General features: G+C 34.3%; 1 protein-coding gene across 3 annotated transcripts in view; it reads left to right on the plus strand.

The window, feature by feature from the left end:
• The first annotated feature begins 763 nt into the window (after window positions 1-763).
• Window positions 764-15,832, plus strand: part of LOC105391512 — a 147,058-nt gene continuing 131,989 nt past the window's right edge. For 2 of the 3 annotated variants that reach the window (XR_007268319.1, XM_048633510.1), the window contains exons 1-2: window positions 764-1,040; window positions 10,734-10,950. Coding sequence is in view for 2 of the 3 variants with exons in the window: in XM_048633510.1 (XP_048489467.1) it covers window positions 10,886-10,950 (65 nt within the window). In the remaining variant the exon portion in view is untranslated. The remainder of the gene's footprint in view (window positions 1,041-10,733; window positions 10,951-15,832) is intronic. The other variant, XM_048633511.1, reaches the window with a different exon arrangement.

Below are 15,832 nucleotides of genomic sequence, written 5' to 3' on the forward strand. Positions count from 1 at the left end.
TAAAAAAAACCGTTGCCACATCCGTATCTTATCATTCAAGATAACTTCATCCCTCTCCTTAAACCGGGATCGTCCATCGACCCTTTCTTGAGACCCAAAAATGTGTTGCGAATTTGGAGATAAATAATCAAGTTTATTCGAGAGGTTAAATTCGTTTATTTTGGCAAAGACAGTTTCTACCTGAGCCTTGTATTGACAAGCTTTAGGAGCTGGCGTGGGCGTCTGCTGCCGCAAGGTTAGTGCAGTTGAAAACACTCATTTTGTACCGATTTGGAGGACTGTTAGAGTTATTCCTAATTTAATTTTGCATATTTGTGGGCTTGTTAAGAACCAGGCTGTACAATTTTAGGTCGAATAATTTGCTTCCTACTCAATGGTTATTATATCCTATAGGTGGGTTTCGATATAGTTTACCAGAAATGGCATGAATGCACATTTTTTACCTAAATACTTGCAAGACATATATTTATGTAATTAATGGTTAGTATTGTCTAATCTTTGCAACCACATGAGAAAAGTTTATTAACAACAAAATTTTAGCAATAACCGCGTTTTTATTAATTGAACACACAAGTTATTATTTTAAGTGAAACATCTAATAATAAGTAATTTAAGGAATACCTACCGTCGACATACTAACGTAGAGTATTCCTAACCAAACCAAAGATGTTTACTAGGTATTTCCTTTTACAAAAAAAACGTATTAGGAAAGAGAACTGTCCAATTTCAGTCACCCACTCCGCGTCGTGCCTGCGCGCGCGCAAACTCGCGGCAAATACGACGCCGCTCGCACGCACACGCGGCGCACATCTCCACGCGCCGCCCCACACGCGAATTTCGACCCTTAGTACAAGGAGCTGGTATCAATTTCCCGTAGCGACAAACGGCGGGAATCAGTGTGTGATTCGATTTTTAAATTTGTTTTTTTTTCTTTGTCACCGAGTGATAGTGAGGTGCCAGTGCTTAATTTCAAGTGATCTATGCATGTGTGTGATTTATAAGAGGTGTTTTAATTGAGGCTCAAATTTGTATTTTATTGTGTAAGTACTTACAATCTATGTACATCATGTTTATAAGTGCATTTAAACGTAACGTATTTTCATAGAATTTTAAGGAACTAAAAAAAATGTATACCTGCCTGGTATTAAAAGTATATAAGTTCATTCAATGGTAATTTGTTTTTCAGGTAGGTTGGTCGTTAGTTTTGTTTTGATAGAGATGTGCAAGGTCCTCAACCAAAATCCGGCTTATGTCATAGGCGTAGTTCTTCGATAATTTATGGACATGCTAAATTTATTGGCACTTTAAGGATTTTATGCGTGTCACTGACTTCTAAAATATGGCATACTGTGGGTAGGGTATTTCGGAGGTGACTCATATCATATTATATTATTACATTTATATTTTTAAATGAATATTGGCTTCAAGGTTGATTTGGTATAAAATTGCGGTTGTTAATACAATATTTACAAACTAGATTTCCAACGACTGATGCGTGCACTTTCTTTAAGTACATTTAGTCTGAAATATTTGTTTTAAATTGGTCGTTACATTTTAGTACAAACCCCATTAATGCAGTTATAAAACATATATTATGGCGGTTGAATTGAGAATGAAACTATAAAGAACCATTACATTACGAAGCTTACGGAACTTTCTAGACTTCTGTTTATTATGTAGTTAAGCAGATCGATTTAAATATAAATTACAAAGCTTGCCGCTGAGAAGTGATCTAGTTGTGGTTTATAACTACTTAACTATATTTTAAGATGTTAACTCTCTTACGTTTTTCACTTAAGTTGGTACATATACTTATATGCATTAGGTATGTCTATCTAGGTATTTTAGGCTAAGGCTTTGTTAGGTTGGCTTGTTTGATTCAGCCACTTGCCGATGATAAATATACAAATATAGGTGCAGATATATATGTATTTTGTTATCCAAATGCAGGAATCGAACATGGGACTCTCGGTACAACAGTCAGTGTTAGGTGTTAGTTATAAGGCACTGCGCTCTAAGGTCGCCCTGAGGTTTAAGTAGGTATATTGTTGAATTTTAATTAGTACGCATTCTCGTTTCATAAGAAAGTGTAAAAGTATTAACGAAAGCAGGGACTAATAAACACGTCACTTTATCTAGCAACATAAATTTCGGCTTATCATATGAGATTAATCTGTTCTTAGAAACTTAGGCATAATAATTATAATTTGTATGTTTTATGTTGGAAGTGTCACATCGCTAGTGAAAGTAAAGCAATGCATATGTATATAGGTATATATATATACCTATAGTTATCGTCATCACCTCATACATTGATACATTTCTTCCTGGTTGATATAGGTAGGTAGGTTACCTACAAGAATTAGAATTAGAACTTCATTAATATATGTTAATTTAATGTGCTACAAGTTTATTGTAAATCAATGCATTTTGCTACATTAGTGCACACATAATGCATGTATATTATCTAATACGCATCAATTTAGTATGTATCTATACACCTACATATTATATCTAGATTGTGCATATTATGGCTTCGAGGTGATAGGTCAGATCGACAACGTAACCTTTCTAACCTACTTGTAGTTTATGTAGATGCATCTGTATTTAGAACTACTTATATTAAATTTGTTTGCTACCTACAGGTGATTTGTTAAATTTAAAACTCATAATTCTCACAAATCAAATTTTAAATACGTTTGTTTTTGATTAAGTAAATACCACGTAAATACCTAGTACCTACATTATTTTAGGCAGGTAACTAAGTAATTTTATAAAATTTCACTATGACGTGTATAGAAAGAAAGAAAGAAAGAATGAAACATTTATTTGACACACTGAACAGTAAAAAACAGAAACAAAAAGAAAAAGAATACTACAAAAATATATATATGAAAAAAAAACAGAGAATAATACAAACAAACAAGGGTGCTGTCCAGAGGGTCAAAAAGGCATCAGCTCAGCGTGTGCTGTGGCCAGGAAGGCCACAGCGCTGGTTTTCAGCTGGCCCTAATGTATATATGCATAAGGTAAAAGTATGTATTTTCAGTCCAAATATCTCCGGTTTCTAATCGGTAAAAAGTTCAAGATTAGAGGGCTGGTCAAGAGGCTCTTAACCTGAGCCGCCAAATGACCACACCTTTAACAAACAAATTGAATTCTGAGGCCACACTTTGGCAATGTGCAAGTGCAAATAATAGTCGCAATTATTCCAAGGATTCTTTGATGTTTGACAGCAAATCAACACCACTGGGCACAATACAAAATAATTATTATAGAGGTAATAATGTTCACTAATTCTGAGCAAAATTTATCGTAAAACACTAGAAAATATGAAACATAATACAGAATATTTAGTAATTATAAGTTAGACCCACTTGTGGTTAGCACATTCTCTATATTATCTACTAGTACCTACCACAAATACCGTAGCTACAGCAACCACGTAGCGTTGCAAAAACATGGAATGTTTCAACGTTTAATAACTAATTATGATTCTGCTCACCGTACTTTTAATATTCTGTACCAGAGTGCACTCTGGGTATTCAATTTAATCAAACTATTTAACCCATTGATTAAGTACATTTTATTAACCAACATTGTGATTAACGGTTCAAGTAACTGGACAAAGAGCCTTTCCTAAACACTCTTAACTGGCAAGTGTAGGTATGTTTTAACCTACATATAAAGTACCTTTCTGTTGTAGTTCCAGTCAAAATCGACTGGCAATATTTTGAATACCAAAATGTCCTACTGTGAGATCTGTATTAAGAGTCGCCCATTGGTCGATGGGATGATAATATGTACCTGCCTCTATAGTAGACGTCCTCAGATGCCACTCTTGCGCAACGATCGAAAGTCAGCATGTGTGTACCTTCGCGAACATGTGGTTATAGTAGTAGCTAGGTACAGATAGCAACGTCACAATGCTTACGTTATAAACATTATAAAATATTACATTACAATTTTTACCTAAAATATGTTTAAATATACCTACTTAACCAGAAACGGCGCGCCGAACTGGAAAATTAGGGATATTAAATGAACTTAGATCAAAATTATGTACTTCAAGTAAAATAACGGAGATTTAAAAAAAATGTTCATCATAATTCAGGTTGTAGGTATACAACGCTTTATTATGACATCTTATTTAAAATGTATCTACATAATTGTGATTTCGATTGAATCCAAAGCGGTAAAATCAAACAGCCGGCCTCCATAAGAGCTCGAGTGCATTAAGTAATTCACAATCTACCAATAACAAGGTAAGTAACTACCTCGTATAATATTTTACGCAACGTGTTTGCTGTCGGTACATAATGGCGGTTGCTCTCGCGAGACGCGAGTCGTCGATTTATTTGAAATTCGAATGCAATCGTCATTTTCGTATTGTCATAGCATAACTCATATTTATAACATAACCGTGGATTGGTCGCGCAACTCGTCAAAAGGCATGTGATGACAAATAACTATGATCGGAACCAGCTGATGGGTGTTCTTTTTAGATTAAAAATATGCAAACAAGATCGTGTGTCACATACAAAATTGTAAGTACCTACTTACTAATGAATAAAGTCACATTTTTTTTTGGCATAGCCTAGTTTGTGGCCCACTGAGTCCCACTGCTGGGCGAAGGCCTCCTTATGTTTGGTCCAACGATCGCGATCCCCTGTAACAAATATTAAAACGAATTAATTTTAAATTTTAAAATCGTGGCTGTATGTGACTCGTGTTGCTTGATTTTTCTACTAAATGGCCGTTTAGTAAAATCATTACATTATGTATGAATCAATCTAAATATGTACCTATACACTTTTTTTCTCAGGACTTTTGATTATTTAGCTTAATAAATTAATAACTTACTTTGCACATTTAGATATTATGTACTCATACATTCATTTCACACATTAACTTATCCAAGTAGGTAGGTGCTACCTTATTCAAGTAGGTAGCAGTAGGTGTCGTAAAGGTCAATTTAGTGTGCCACGATCAGCATTCCTAGGACGTTGTGATCCTCAATAATACCCACTGTTGTAAGAAGTAACGGTATTGTTATAGTTATGGTTAATGCTTTAGGGACTCTCATAACTGTTGTTTTGTAAGTATATAATAAGTACGTCTAAGAATTCCTTGTACACTCACGGACAATGAAAAGGTTCTACTGAGAAAAACACCAAATTTCTCATAAATGGAAAAGGCTAGCATAATGACGCCTTTTGCAACATTGAAGTAAGTACATTTAACACAGCACCAGCATATTACCAACTAAAAACAATAAATAATATTTTGTTCAAAAATTTAACTAAATATTTGAAAATATTGGGGTGGTTTGGTGTCGGCATTTTGTGAGTGGAACTTTTTCATTGTCCGTGAGTGTATATATATATATAGGCATTAGGCACATAATATTGTTTATTTTACATCGTATCCTAACTATAAGATTATAAATGCGAAAGTAACTGTGTCTGTCTGTTACTCTTTCACGCCAAAACTACTAAACGGATTTGAATGAAATTTGGTATACATATGGTCTAGACCCTGAGAAAGAACATAGGCTACTTTTTATCCCAGAATTCCCACGGGAAAACTTTTTCTCGCGGGAAAAGCTAGTTGTCTATATAGCTTAAAAAACATAAAGGTGAGGTTAATACCTAGAACGGTGCTTCTATAATAATTATACTTATTTACTTATTGCGGAACATAATGACTATAGAAGTTTTAATGATGTCAAATAGAAAAAAAGTGGATGGAATCTGTAATAAGTAAACACAACCCAGTTAAAAAGAATTTACTCGGAAATTAGGCACTTAAAAGTGGAGTAAGCATCGTTATGCCGTGTCGTAATACCTCAAACAACACTCCGTCAGTGATCCGATTGTGGCAATTAAACCACGAAACATAATCACCCATAACTACTTCGAGAGCTTTGAATGATTTAATAAGCTTTACTTCATTATGTGTTTCTTCACCGTAGTGTTATTCTAAAAGAGTTTGGGTGGCTTTAAAATGTGAATCGCTTGAGAGAAAACTGTAGACGGGTTCATTTGATTATTTTATGAATTATTTGTACAAAAGATGTTCGAAATGACCCCCTGGCCCCTTTCGGCTTAATTTACCACTTATGCTACAGATCTCTACAGGGTGTTTCAAAAAGGGTATACTAAGCCGAAAGGGGGTGACTCAGGAGGTCATTCTGAACAACTTTTGCTCTACGAGTTTTGGAAAAAGGTCACGTGACCCACCTAGTTTCTATGGAAAAGGATTTTTTTTTCGTGAATTCGTGAAAAGTTGTTCATGATCACCCCCTTTCGGCTTAGTATACCCTTTTTGCAACACCCTGTATAAGAAATTCGCAGACTTTCACAAAATCTAATTAATTCAATTTAATCATTCATTCAATTTATGTTTTAACAAAGGGATTTATCGCTGAGCCTACGATAAAATTTTACAGAGTTAAATAGCAGTACTGTGCAATTCTGCATACCTGTGGCTAATTGTCTATGACCAGTTTCCAAGTGACTCATTTCATCAATATTTGTTGAGCCGACGATTACAAAATATTCGCTACTCACTCTCACTGGAGTTGCGAAAAGCATCTCGAGAATATATTGAAAAGAGTTAAATGTGGTGAAATGAAAATAAACTGTGCGTCAATATTGTACCTAACTACATGCAGTTGACCCGAATGGCCTTTTATAAAAATTGCAAGTTTTTGGGTATTTTGAAATATGACAGCTTTTTCTGACAACCTGCAGTGCAGAGCACCAAGTTTAGGTTTTTCTTAAAATAAAATAAAATGCAATTTATGCACGTGCTAGTCTTGTGTGAAGGTATAAAATTTACTCGTACAATATTTCTATAGGTTTATGTCAAACTACGTAGGTATATGGAAAACCAAGATGTAACTAAAAGTACGGGTCACTTTCATATCATCAGCATCGTCACGTCCTGGAATCCCTAATCAGGGGCATAGGGCTCGAAGAGTATCTACATTTCCACTCAGTCCGGTGCTGTGTCTTCGACTTCTTTCCAGCTCATTCCGAGTACACTTACTAACATAATATAAGTGAAAACGTGTAATTGGCTATTTATCACTATTTCAAAATTCTTATGTAAAACAAATTAGCTGTAAGTTTTCCTATGATAAAAAATATAAAAAATACTTTAATAAGACTAGCTTTTGCCAGCCTACTTTAATCCTGATATACCTTCAACATGAATAAATCTTAATATATTCATATTTATGCTAGTTTGCATGTTACAAGACAATAAAACACCACTTTTCTAAATTCTCATGAGCAAAGATACATTCACTGTGAATAGTTCGTACCAAGAGGTCCAAGAGTCTAATTTGTTTCATAAAATATCTAAAAGCCAATCGAGTAAAGGTGTGGTGTGTGCAACCAGGTTTTTAATTTATTTATTTATTTTATTTTTATTTTTTTAGGAAAACTTCTAAGTAAATATAATAATCTAAAAAGAAACTAAAGATAACTTAGGTCTAACAAGTTTCCACCTTTAGGATTAACATATTTTACGTACGTAACTTATTTAAAAAAAAATTGTTATAATTAACTGACAAAACACACAACACCTTTAATACAAACATGACGAAAACCTATCGACTTAAATATAGCTGTATAATCTACGATCATATTTAATCATCACTAATTGTTGATAGCAAGTTACAAATAAGTGTAAATTGCTGGTTTATTGGACCGTATAACCAAATTATGCTTTTTTTCTATGCGCATTGCAGAATGATTTAGTTGCAAGGTTGCAATGGAGGATGGGTTTAGCAAAACATAGTCCAATTAATCGCATCCTATATATTTTTTTGACGATCGTGTTTTGACCAGATTCATACCTAGTATTAATCTCATTTTGAATATTCTACTTATTTTCTTATTCATCCAAGTCAATCACATAGTAAGTTTAAGTATAGTCAGCCAATTCCATCCAAACATTATTCGTGTATCGAAACTAGAACCGAAAATATGAAACAAAGATTGCTAAAGATTTTATAATTAAATCGAAACTTAGGTAATCTTAGTATTTGTGTGCTGCTACTGCAACGTAAATTTTGCTATGAAATCGTTATCATTATAAACATACCTACTTTATTACTAAAAAGAAACAAGAAAGTAGCTGCCAATGTTTGTAACATTTATACCATAATAACATAATATTTATCTCATATCTTTGCGTTTAGGTAGTGCAGTAACTTATGAATACTTATGATTGGTAGGTACATGTCTAAGTACCCGTGAAGTGCTCAAGAATGCATGCTTAAGATTTTATTTAAATTATCATGTTAATTATTTTGCCTGTCACCGTGCAAATAGCTACTACATATTCCTATTTTACAAATTGAAAGCAATTTTAATGAAAGATATATGCTTCAATTAATATCTGAATACCTAACTGACATTAATTTAATTATTTCACTATATTTTTTAGTTTTAGGTGACTAGTTATTATTCTGTGGTTTTAGTTGTGTTGTTGGCTTGATTTTTTGTTCATGACTCTTGGTTTCTTAATATTTTAAAATGAATATAAACTTACGTATTTTTGCCATTTTCGCAATAAAATGACTGCCTAATAGATATTTATTACATGCTTACAAAAATGTGTAACTGTGCCAAATCAATAAAATGTTATGAATTCATATGTGAGGGACATTGGTTTATAAACCGTTATTTAATTACATTACATGAACTTGTAGGTACTTACTAATATGCAATAATGTAAGTACTTTATGAACTTCTGGTGCAAATAAAATTATTAGGTACTTGCACCATTAATAATCGATCGATTTTCATCAACCTATAAATTCTCCTGTACGTTGACTAGTACAAATTAGATTTAAGTACTTCATCTAAAGTAACGGTTTTACCTTACCACACAAACTTAACACCATCTTTTTTTAAAACCATTTTGTGGTTATACATTCTTAAATATTTGAAATATATATATATGAAAGTGATTAAGGTCTTTAAGGCAATATAGATTATCTCATAATATTGTAACCGCACTAATGTTAGTTTTACATTTTCATTTCACTTAAAAAAGTAAATAATAATTGTTCATGCATAATTTGCATAAAGTAAACAATTAATGTCATTAATATATTTATTGCAATTGCAATATTATTACTACTTTCACTAAAAGGCACCAATACAATGAACATTTTGGCATAAAGATATAAAATGAAAAGAGTGAAAGGCATTTTACTGTTGGTCGTTATCTTTGTTTATACTTCATCTTAATCGTTAAATACACTGAGGAGCAGTGAAAAAGTTCCACTTAAGCTGCGTACAGACCGGCCCAACGAACGCCCAACGAAGGATATTTAGCATACATGATACAGGGCAGATGGGAGCAACGAAGGTCAACGAAACCCGTTCGATGGCGTTCGTCTGGCCGGTCTGTACGCAGCTTTACAAAATGCCGACACCAAAAGGCCCAATTTTTTTAAACATTTGACTTAAAATCTGAAAAAAATAATAACGTTTTCAGTTGATTATACTCCGACGCGCTATTAAATGTATTTAAGCTACCCTTTTCAGTTTAGGAGTAATTTAGTGCTCTGGTCACTGGAACTTTTTCATTGCTCGGGAGTTTATAATTTTTAATTTAACTGCATCTGTTTTAATGCGTATTGGGTCATCTTAAGTGGCCCTTAAAAAGTAGTCCTAAATTGCTAGAAACTGTAAAATATTATCTTATAAACAGGCCTGATGGTTGTTAAAGATCAAAAGTAAGCTGTGTAGGTTATATTGTATGGAAAACCCTGGATTTTTGCAATTTTAGAGCTTTATTGGGTTGGGTCCATTGACTTTCCGAGAGATTTAGAATACACAAGAACATAGGTATAATGCCTTTGGTATTTTAAAGGAGAAAATACTCAACAGAAATGTAACATAAGATAACTAAATTCGTCAATGGCAGGTTTTATTTGAATAACATGTCGTTTAAAATACCTCTACAGTCCCACATAACGAAAGGGAAAACCTTATCTGTCTCGGTGTTTGCTCTCTTAATGTTTTATTAATGAAGGTGAGAGTGCTAATTAGAAATGATTTATTTATAGAAAGTATTACATTATAGTTTACGATGATCACTCGATAAAAAGTGAATCTTTATAATTGACCGGAAACAGATAATTATTTAATTCGATATTTATTATGTTTGCTTTAGATTCATACGGCGCTGATTTTATAAAACCTTGTTTTCAAAATTCAGCTGTTCAAACATGTTTTTCTTTATCTATTAGAAATCAGCTAAATATTTAAGTTATGTTAGTATTTAAGTTATGTAAGTTATTTTCAACCTCGACAGGTTTTTACCTCAATGGCCGAAGGAAGCACATGATCGGGAACGGTGGTCAGTTTATAAGAAGGCCTTTGCCCAGCAGTGGGACACGACACAGGCTGCATAAAAAAAAAGTTTTTTTATGTTTTACAAATAAAGAATATTCTATCTATTCTATTCTATTCTATTCTATTCTCATAGGGGGTGAAGTTCCTGTACGTGGCTCTCTCGAGTGGAACCTTTGTACATATCCCCTTGGTTTCAGCTCAGCCAGCCTAGCTCCCGGGTAAACTGGAGTAGCAGGCCTGGGTGTTGTAATAGCTGAGGTAGGCGCTCTGTTGGTCCAAGAATAGATAATCTTGTTAAATCAAAAATTATATCTATACATCTATCTAAATATTTGTTTTACTTCTTTACAGATCACGGCTGCAGGCAGTTCTAATAATAAGTTGTAAGTGATAGTGAAATATAGTGTACCTACATTTAGTGATATAATAACGTGAAAGTAGTAATTATCAAGTGCATCATATATTTTTTTTATAAATAAAAGTGCTAAGTGCCGTGTGTCAAGATGATGACCTTGTACCGGACCATCAAGGGCACTGGAACGCTGAAGAAGAAGAGGAGGGAAAGAAGGTAAGATTTGTAATTTTAAATTTACACTATCATCATCATCACTATCGTCGCCGCCGCTGAGACACGGGTCTCCATCCAGAGAAGGGTTTTAAGCCTAGTATACCACACGGACTTAGCGGGTTGTCCACCAATAAGCAACCAAGCTTGTGCTAAGAGAGTTGTCGGGTAAGTCAACCCGACTTTCAGATGTTTTCAAGTTATCCGATGTGCTTGTTTAGTGCACTATTTGACTAAATTTTACTTTTGAAAAACCATCAGCTATCATCTATCTAGTGACTAGTTTTAACTAAACCTACAATAAATTACATAATATATATACCTATTGGAACATATGGTGCAGTTAGTACATACTGTTTATTGAACTGCACTGTCAGACTGATTACATTGTACATACATAGGCTCTTAATAATAGATCGGGCAGAATGGGTATAAGTACTTACTTCCGGTAATATTTTAGTTACATTCATTCGTCCTGTTTCTTACAAAACTGGATTCAATTCTATTTGTTACGAATTTTCATTCTAGTGCCAATTTCGAAAACCCCCAGAGCCGCTTAAACATTGTTCTAACACTAACTTTTAGAGCTAATAAACGCTATCCAACCAGAATAGGAAATACTAGTAGTCAACGCCGAAAGTCTTGCCTAAACCATAGACAATTTATGCCCACAATCAGGCTGTTAGGGCACCCGCCTGCTAGGTCTAGACTAGCCTTAGAGATAAACTGCGGTGTTGCTATAGTAAATGCGGAAATACATAATAAGTTGTTTAAGAAATTTATGCATGTCTTTTCTAGCTCAAACTTAAAACTCTTGTCGCTGATTATATCTAAATCAACATTTGTTATGATGTGATAATTAATGATGATGATTAAGGTTACCTGTAGGAGATCTCTCTCAGCGATAAGGCCGCCTATCGTGTAATGATCTACTTTATGATATACATCTCAGGAACTTATAACTACAATAAAATGATGATGAATTTGTTTTCAGACTAAATAAAGTTACGTTTAGGAAGTAGACTGTAGACAAAAAAATACAGTCGCAAAAATAAACTCCACCTACGCTACAAAACTTACTACGATACAATTTTGAGAGTTTTAGGTACCTTAACCTAACATTAGTAACAATAGTGGTCTCAAAACCCGGAAATAGAACAAGGTGGTTGCAGGACTTATTCCGACGTCACCCTGGCAACACCGTGTCTAGCTCAGACCGAGCTAATAGGACATAAATCTAGATCTAAACCAGGTCCTAGACAAGGCGCGCCACTCTCGCAACCACTGCCGCTTGCGATCGATAACGAGATAAACAGATTTTGAGTTTATTTGTTAGAATTGATTAGACCCCAGTAGGTAGGTATATGAAAAAAATGTAATAGTGTATACAAATTAATATGAAGAAATCTTTTAGATCAACAGTATTTGCATGTTGTGGTTGCATACAGCACTAACTAAATACAGATGTATGTATGCCGCTGTACATAGGTATATATACTTGACACTTACCTAAATATGTAATTTGAATTTATATAATACTTTACAGGAAACCTTGGTCAAACGGAAGCAATCTAGAGTGCGGTGTAAAAAATAGTTTATATTTTTGATGAGTACTATATATATTTTGTAAATTTCCTTTTTTAATACAAATCACGTTTTGATTGCTCCCAATTTTTCATATTTTTAATTAGTCAAAAGTGACTGATGACTTATCGTATTAAATCATGCTACCTTTGAACCTATAAGTAGTCATAATGATTATCAATCATACATGTAAGCGTACATACTGTGCCAAAATTATTGAGTGATTGATTAATTATATTTATTTATGTATGTAAACAGTTATTATAATGTATTTTTTACAGTCAGTATCATATTTATTATTATACAATACTAAATGCTTGTTTTACAATCTTTTGTGATGATTTTTTATTATTATTATGCTTACCATAATTTCACGTATTTCCAAAAGTGGTGGAATATAAGTTGTTCAGAATTACAAGCTTGAGTAACCCCCTTTCTACAGTAGTATCTTAGTATACCACTTTTGCAACACCCTGTATGAATTAGACTAAAAAAAAAACCTTTTTTTTAAACATCGATCGATCGCGGATTATCCTGTGAGTTAGCGAACTCTAGCTGCATATGTAAGAACCTTTCACTTTGTAAGCGCAAGGCTAGCGCAACATGTGACCATGTAGTCCATATGTGATGGAATAGATGGCGCTACTATGTAAAAAATAAATACTACAAAATCATAACTCTTTTGGATTTTGAGTTTATCGGTTAAGGAAACTGTTCTATTCTATCGATAAAGATCGGATATGTAAGCAATGTCAAATTAGTACCTACAGTCCTATATAAGAAGGTTAAAGTTCAAGGGTAAAAGTCGATTGTCATACCTACATTCCTATTCTCATTCATCATCATCACGACCCATTACGTCCCCACTGCTGGGGCACGGGTCTCCTTCCAGTGAAGGAAGGGTTTAGGCCTAGTCCACCACGCTGGCCAAGTGCGGGTTGGTGGACCCCAACACAAGCAAGCTTGTGCTGAGAGAGTTGTCGGGTAAGTGGGCAACCCGACTGTCAGATGTTTTCAAGCCGCCCGAAGGCCTCTGACTAGGCTTAACGACTGCTGCCGAAGCAGCAACCGGGACCCACGGCTTAACGTGCCGTCCGAAGCACGGAAGCGTCCAGAAAAGCACCACTTGAAATATTCTCATTAACATTGATTAAAACTAATGTATTGATAAATAATTATATTAAGGTACCTTCTCTAATCTAAAACATGTCATCAAATTGTATCAATGCATTCATGCGTGCAATGCATTTTTCATCAGTGAAATTAGATTACAACTTTTTTTTTTTTAGTTAGCCAATTTGGTTTCCCTTTGCTGGGCATTCTTATTTCTACATAAAAAATAAAATAATTTTACTAATAAACATCCTAATAACGTAGATTTACTTACAAACACAATTATTTTATTATGAATACACATTTGTAAGTTCCGTACTCGCGTTGATGTCTTTTATATGGGCGTTCTGCTCCCTTCGTAATGGGTCTTCATCGTGTTAGTTCTCGTATCATTGTTTGCTGTCGGGTATAATAAAGACTATTATACCCCTCTATTGGTCTGTATAGGAGTCCTAACATGTACCAGAAACATGTAAGATGTCCCCTTTGTAGGTGCATAGGTTGGTTTTAGTTTATTCCTTCTGCCATAGAAGCAGCAATAGTGAGATTTAATTAAATAAAACAAAATAAAATAATAAACAAACACTCACACCTTGTACTAATGTACTCCCTTGCGGGATAGGCAGAGGTGCATTGTTGCACCCACTTTTCGCCAGAGTGTTATGTTAGTCCCAATGTAATAGGGGGCGGGCCTATTGCCATTTTCCGGGCACATCCAAGACCCGAGAACAAATATCTGTGTTTAAACAAATATATGCCCCAGCCGGGAATCGAACCCGGGACCTTCGGCTCAGTAGTCAGGGTCACTAACCACTACGCCATTCGGTCGTCGTAAGATTTAATTTAAGAGAAAATTATACAATAATGATTAGGTAATGAGTCTCACAGTTTCGCTTTGTGTGTGTACTTTCTCTTTTCTACCACGGCGTTTAGTTTCCACCCTGCAGGTACCTACATAGTAGATAGAAATTTTAAACATACACTCACGAGCAAGGAACAAGCTCCATTAAAAATATCTACATATGTGTTAGTATTTAAGTTATGTAAGTTTATTTCATGTGTGTGTGCAAATAAAGAATATTCTATTGTATCTCCAAATTACCTACTCTTTAACGGAAAATATTCCGTCTGCAACATTGAAGTACATTGAACAGCGCATTTGAATATTACCAACTAAAAACTTAATTATTTTGATCTAATTCTAAATTAAATGTTTTAAAATATTCAATTGGGGTCATTTGGTGTCTCCTTTTTTGTTAGTGGAACATTTCCATTGCTCCACTTTTAATTCACTCACGAATTTTAATGTGATTAATTTGTGTCTCTGTAGAACCAGAGAATAGCTTGTTAGTCTTAAATTCCATCACCACCACCAGCCCGCAATCTTCCACTGCTGGACTGTCCACGGCCCTCCTCGTCCAGCCAATATCGGCCACTTATCTAAGATCGTTGGTCAGTCCGGAGGGCGTCCCACGCTACGCTTGCCTATTCGTGCTATTCAAATGTTGTGTGACGAAAATCTTCCACTGGCTTTTAGTTACTCCCAGTTGACTCGTCCTTGTTAATCAGTAGTTAGGTACATAGTTAGGTATTACGTGAAAATATTATAGTGCATGCATGTCGGTTGACCCCCAACTAATATTAGAAATTGTCTAGAACCGAAGTGGCATTGCATGACTACTTGTAATTAGCGAGAAGGCTAAGGTATTTAGTTAATTAGTGTGTTTCTTTGCGTAAGAGTGGTTAAAGATTTACTGTATCAGTAAGTTTTTTTGTTCATACGCAGGGTGGCTTACCTAACAGGTCTATTGAGTCTGTTTTTTAATTAATGACCAGGGAAGGTGATAGATTATGTGACTTTGATCCTTTCAAAAATGCATAAATAATTTTGTTTGTGACACAATAATTATTATCATACTTTCTGTAGCTTTACAAGTAACGAGGATGTCCAAAGTAAGTAGGATATCAAATTCTGTTAATATAATAATATTTTACTTAGTTTATAGTTCCTTCTAACTATCCTTGAAATTAGATAGAAAAACACATAAGTATACCTTATGTACATTCTACCGTAAATATCAATACAACACATAACACTACCAACATAACCATTGAGAGATCTAGTCTGATATTGTGAAACAAGGAAATGTTCTGGTAATAATAGGCCTTATTATTGCGTAATAGGGAT

The sequence above is a fragment of the Plutella xylostella genome, chromosome 5, assembly GCF_932276165.1.
Source record: "Plutella xylostella chromosome 5, ilPluXylo3.1, whole genome shotgun sequence".
In the NCBI taxonomy this organism is placed as follows: domain Eukaryota; kingdom Metazoa; phylum Arthropoda; class Insecta; order Lepidoptera; family Plutellidae; genus Plutella; species Plutella xylostella.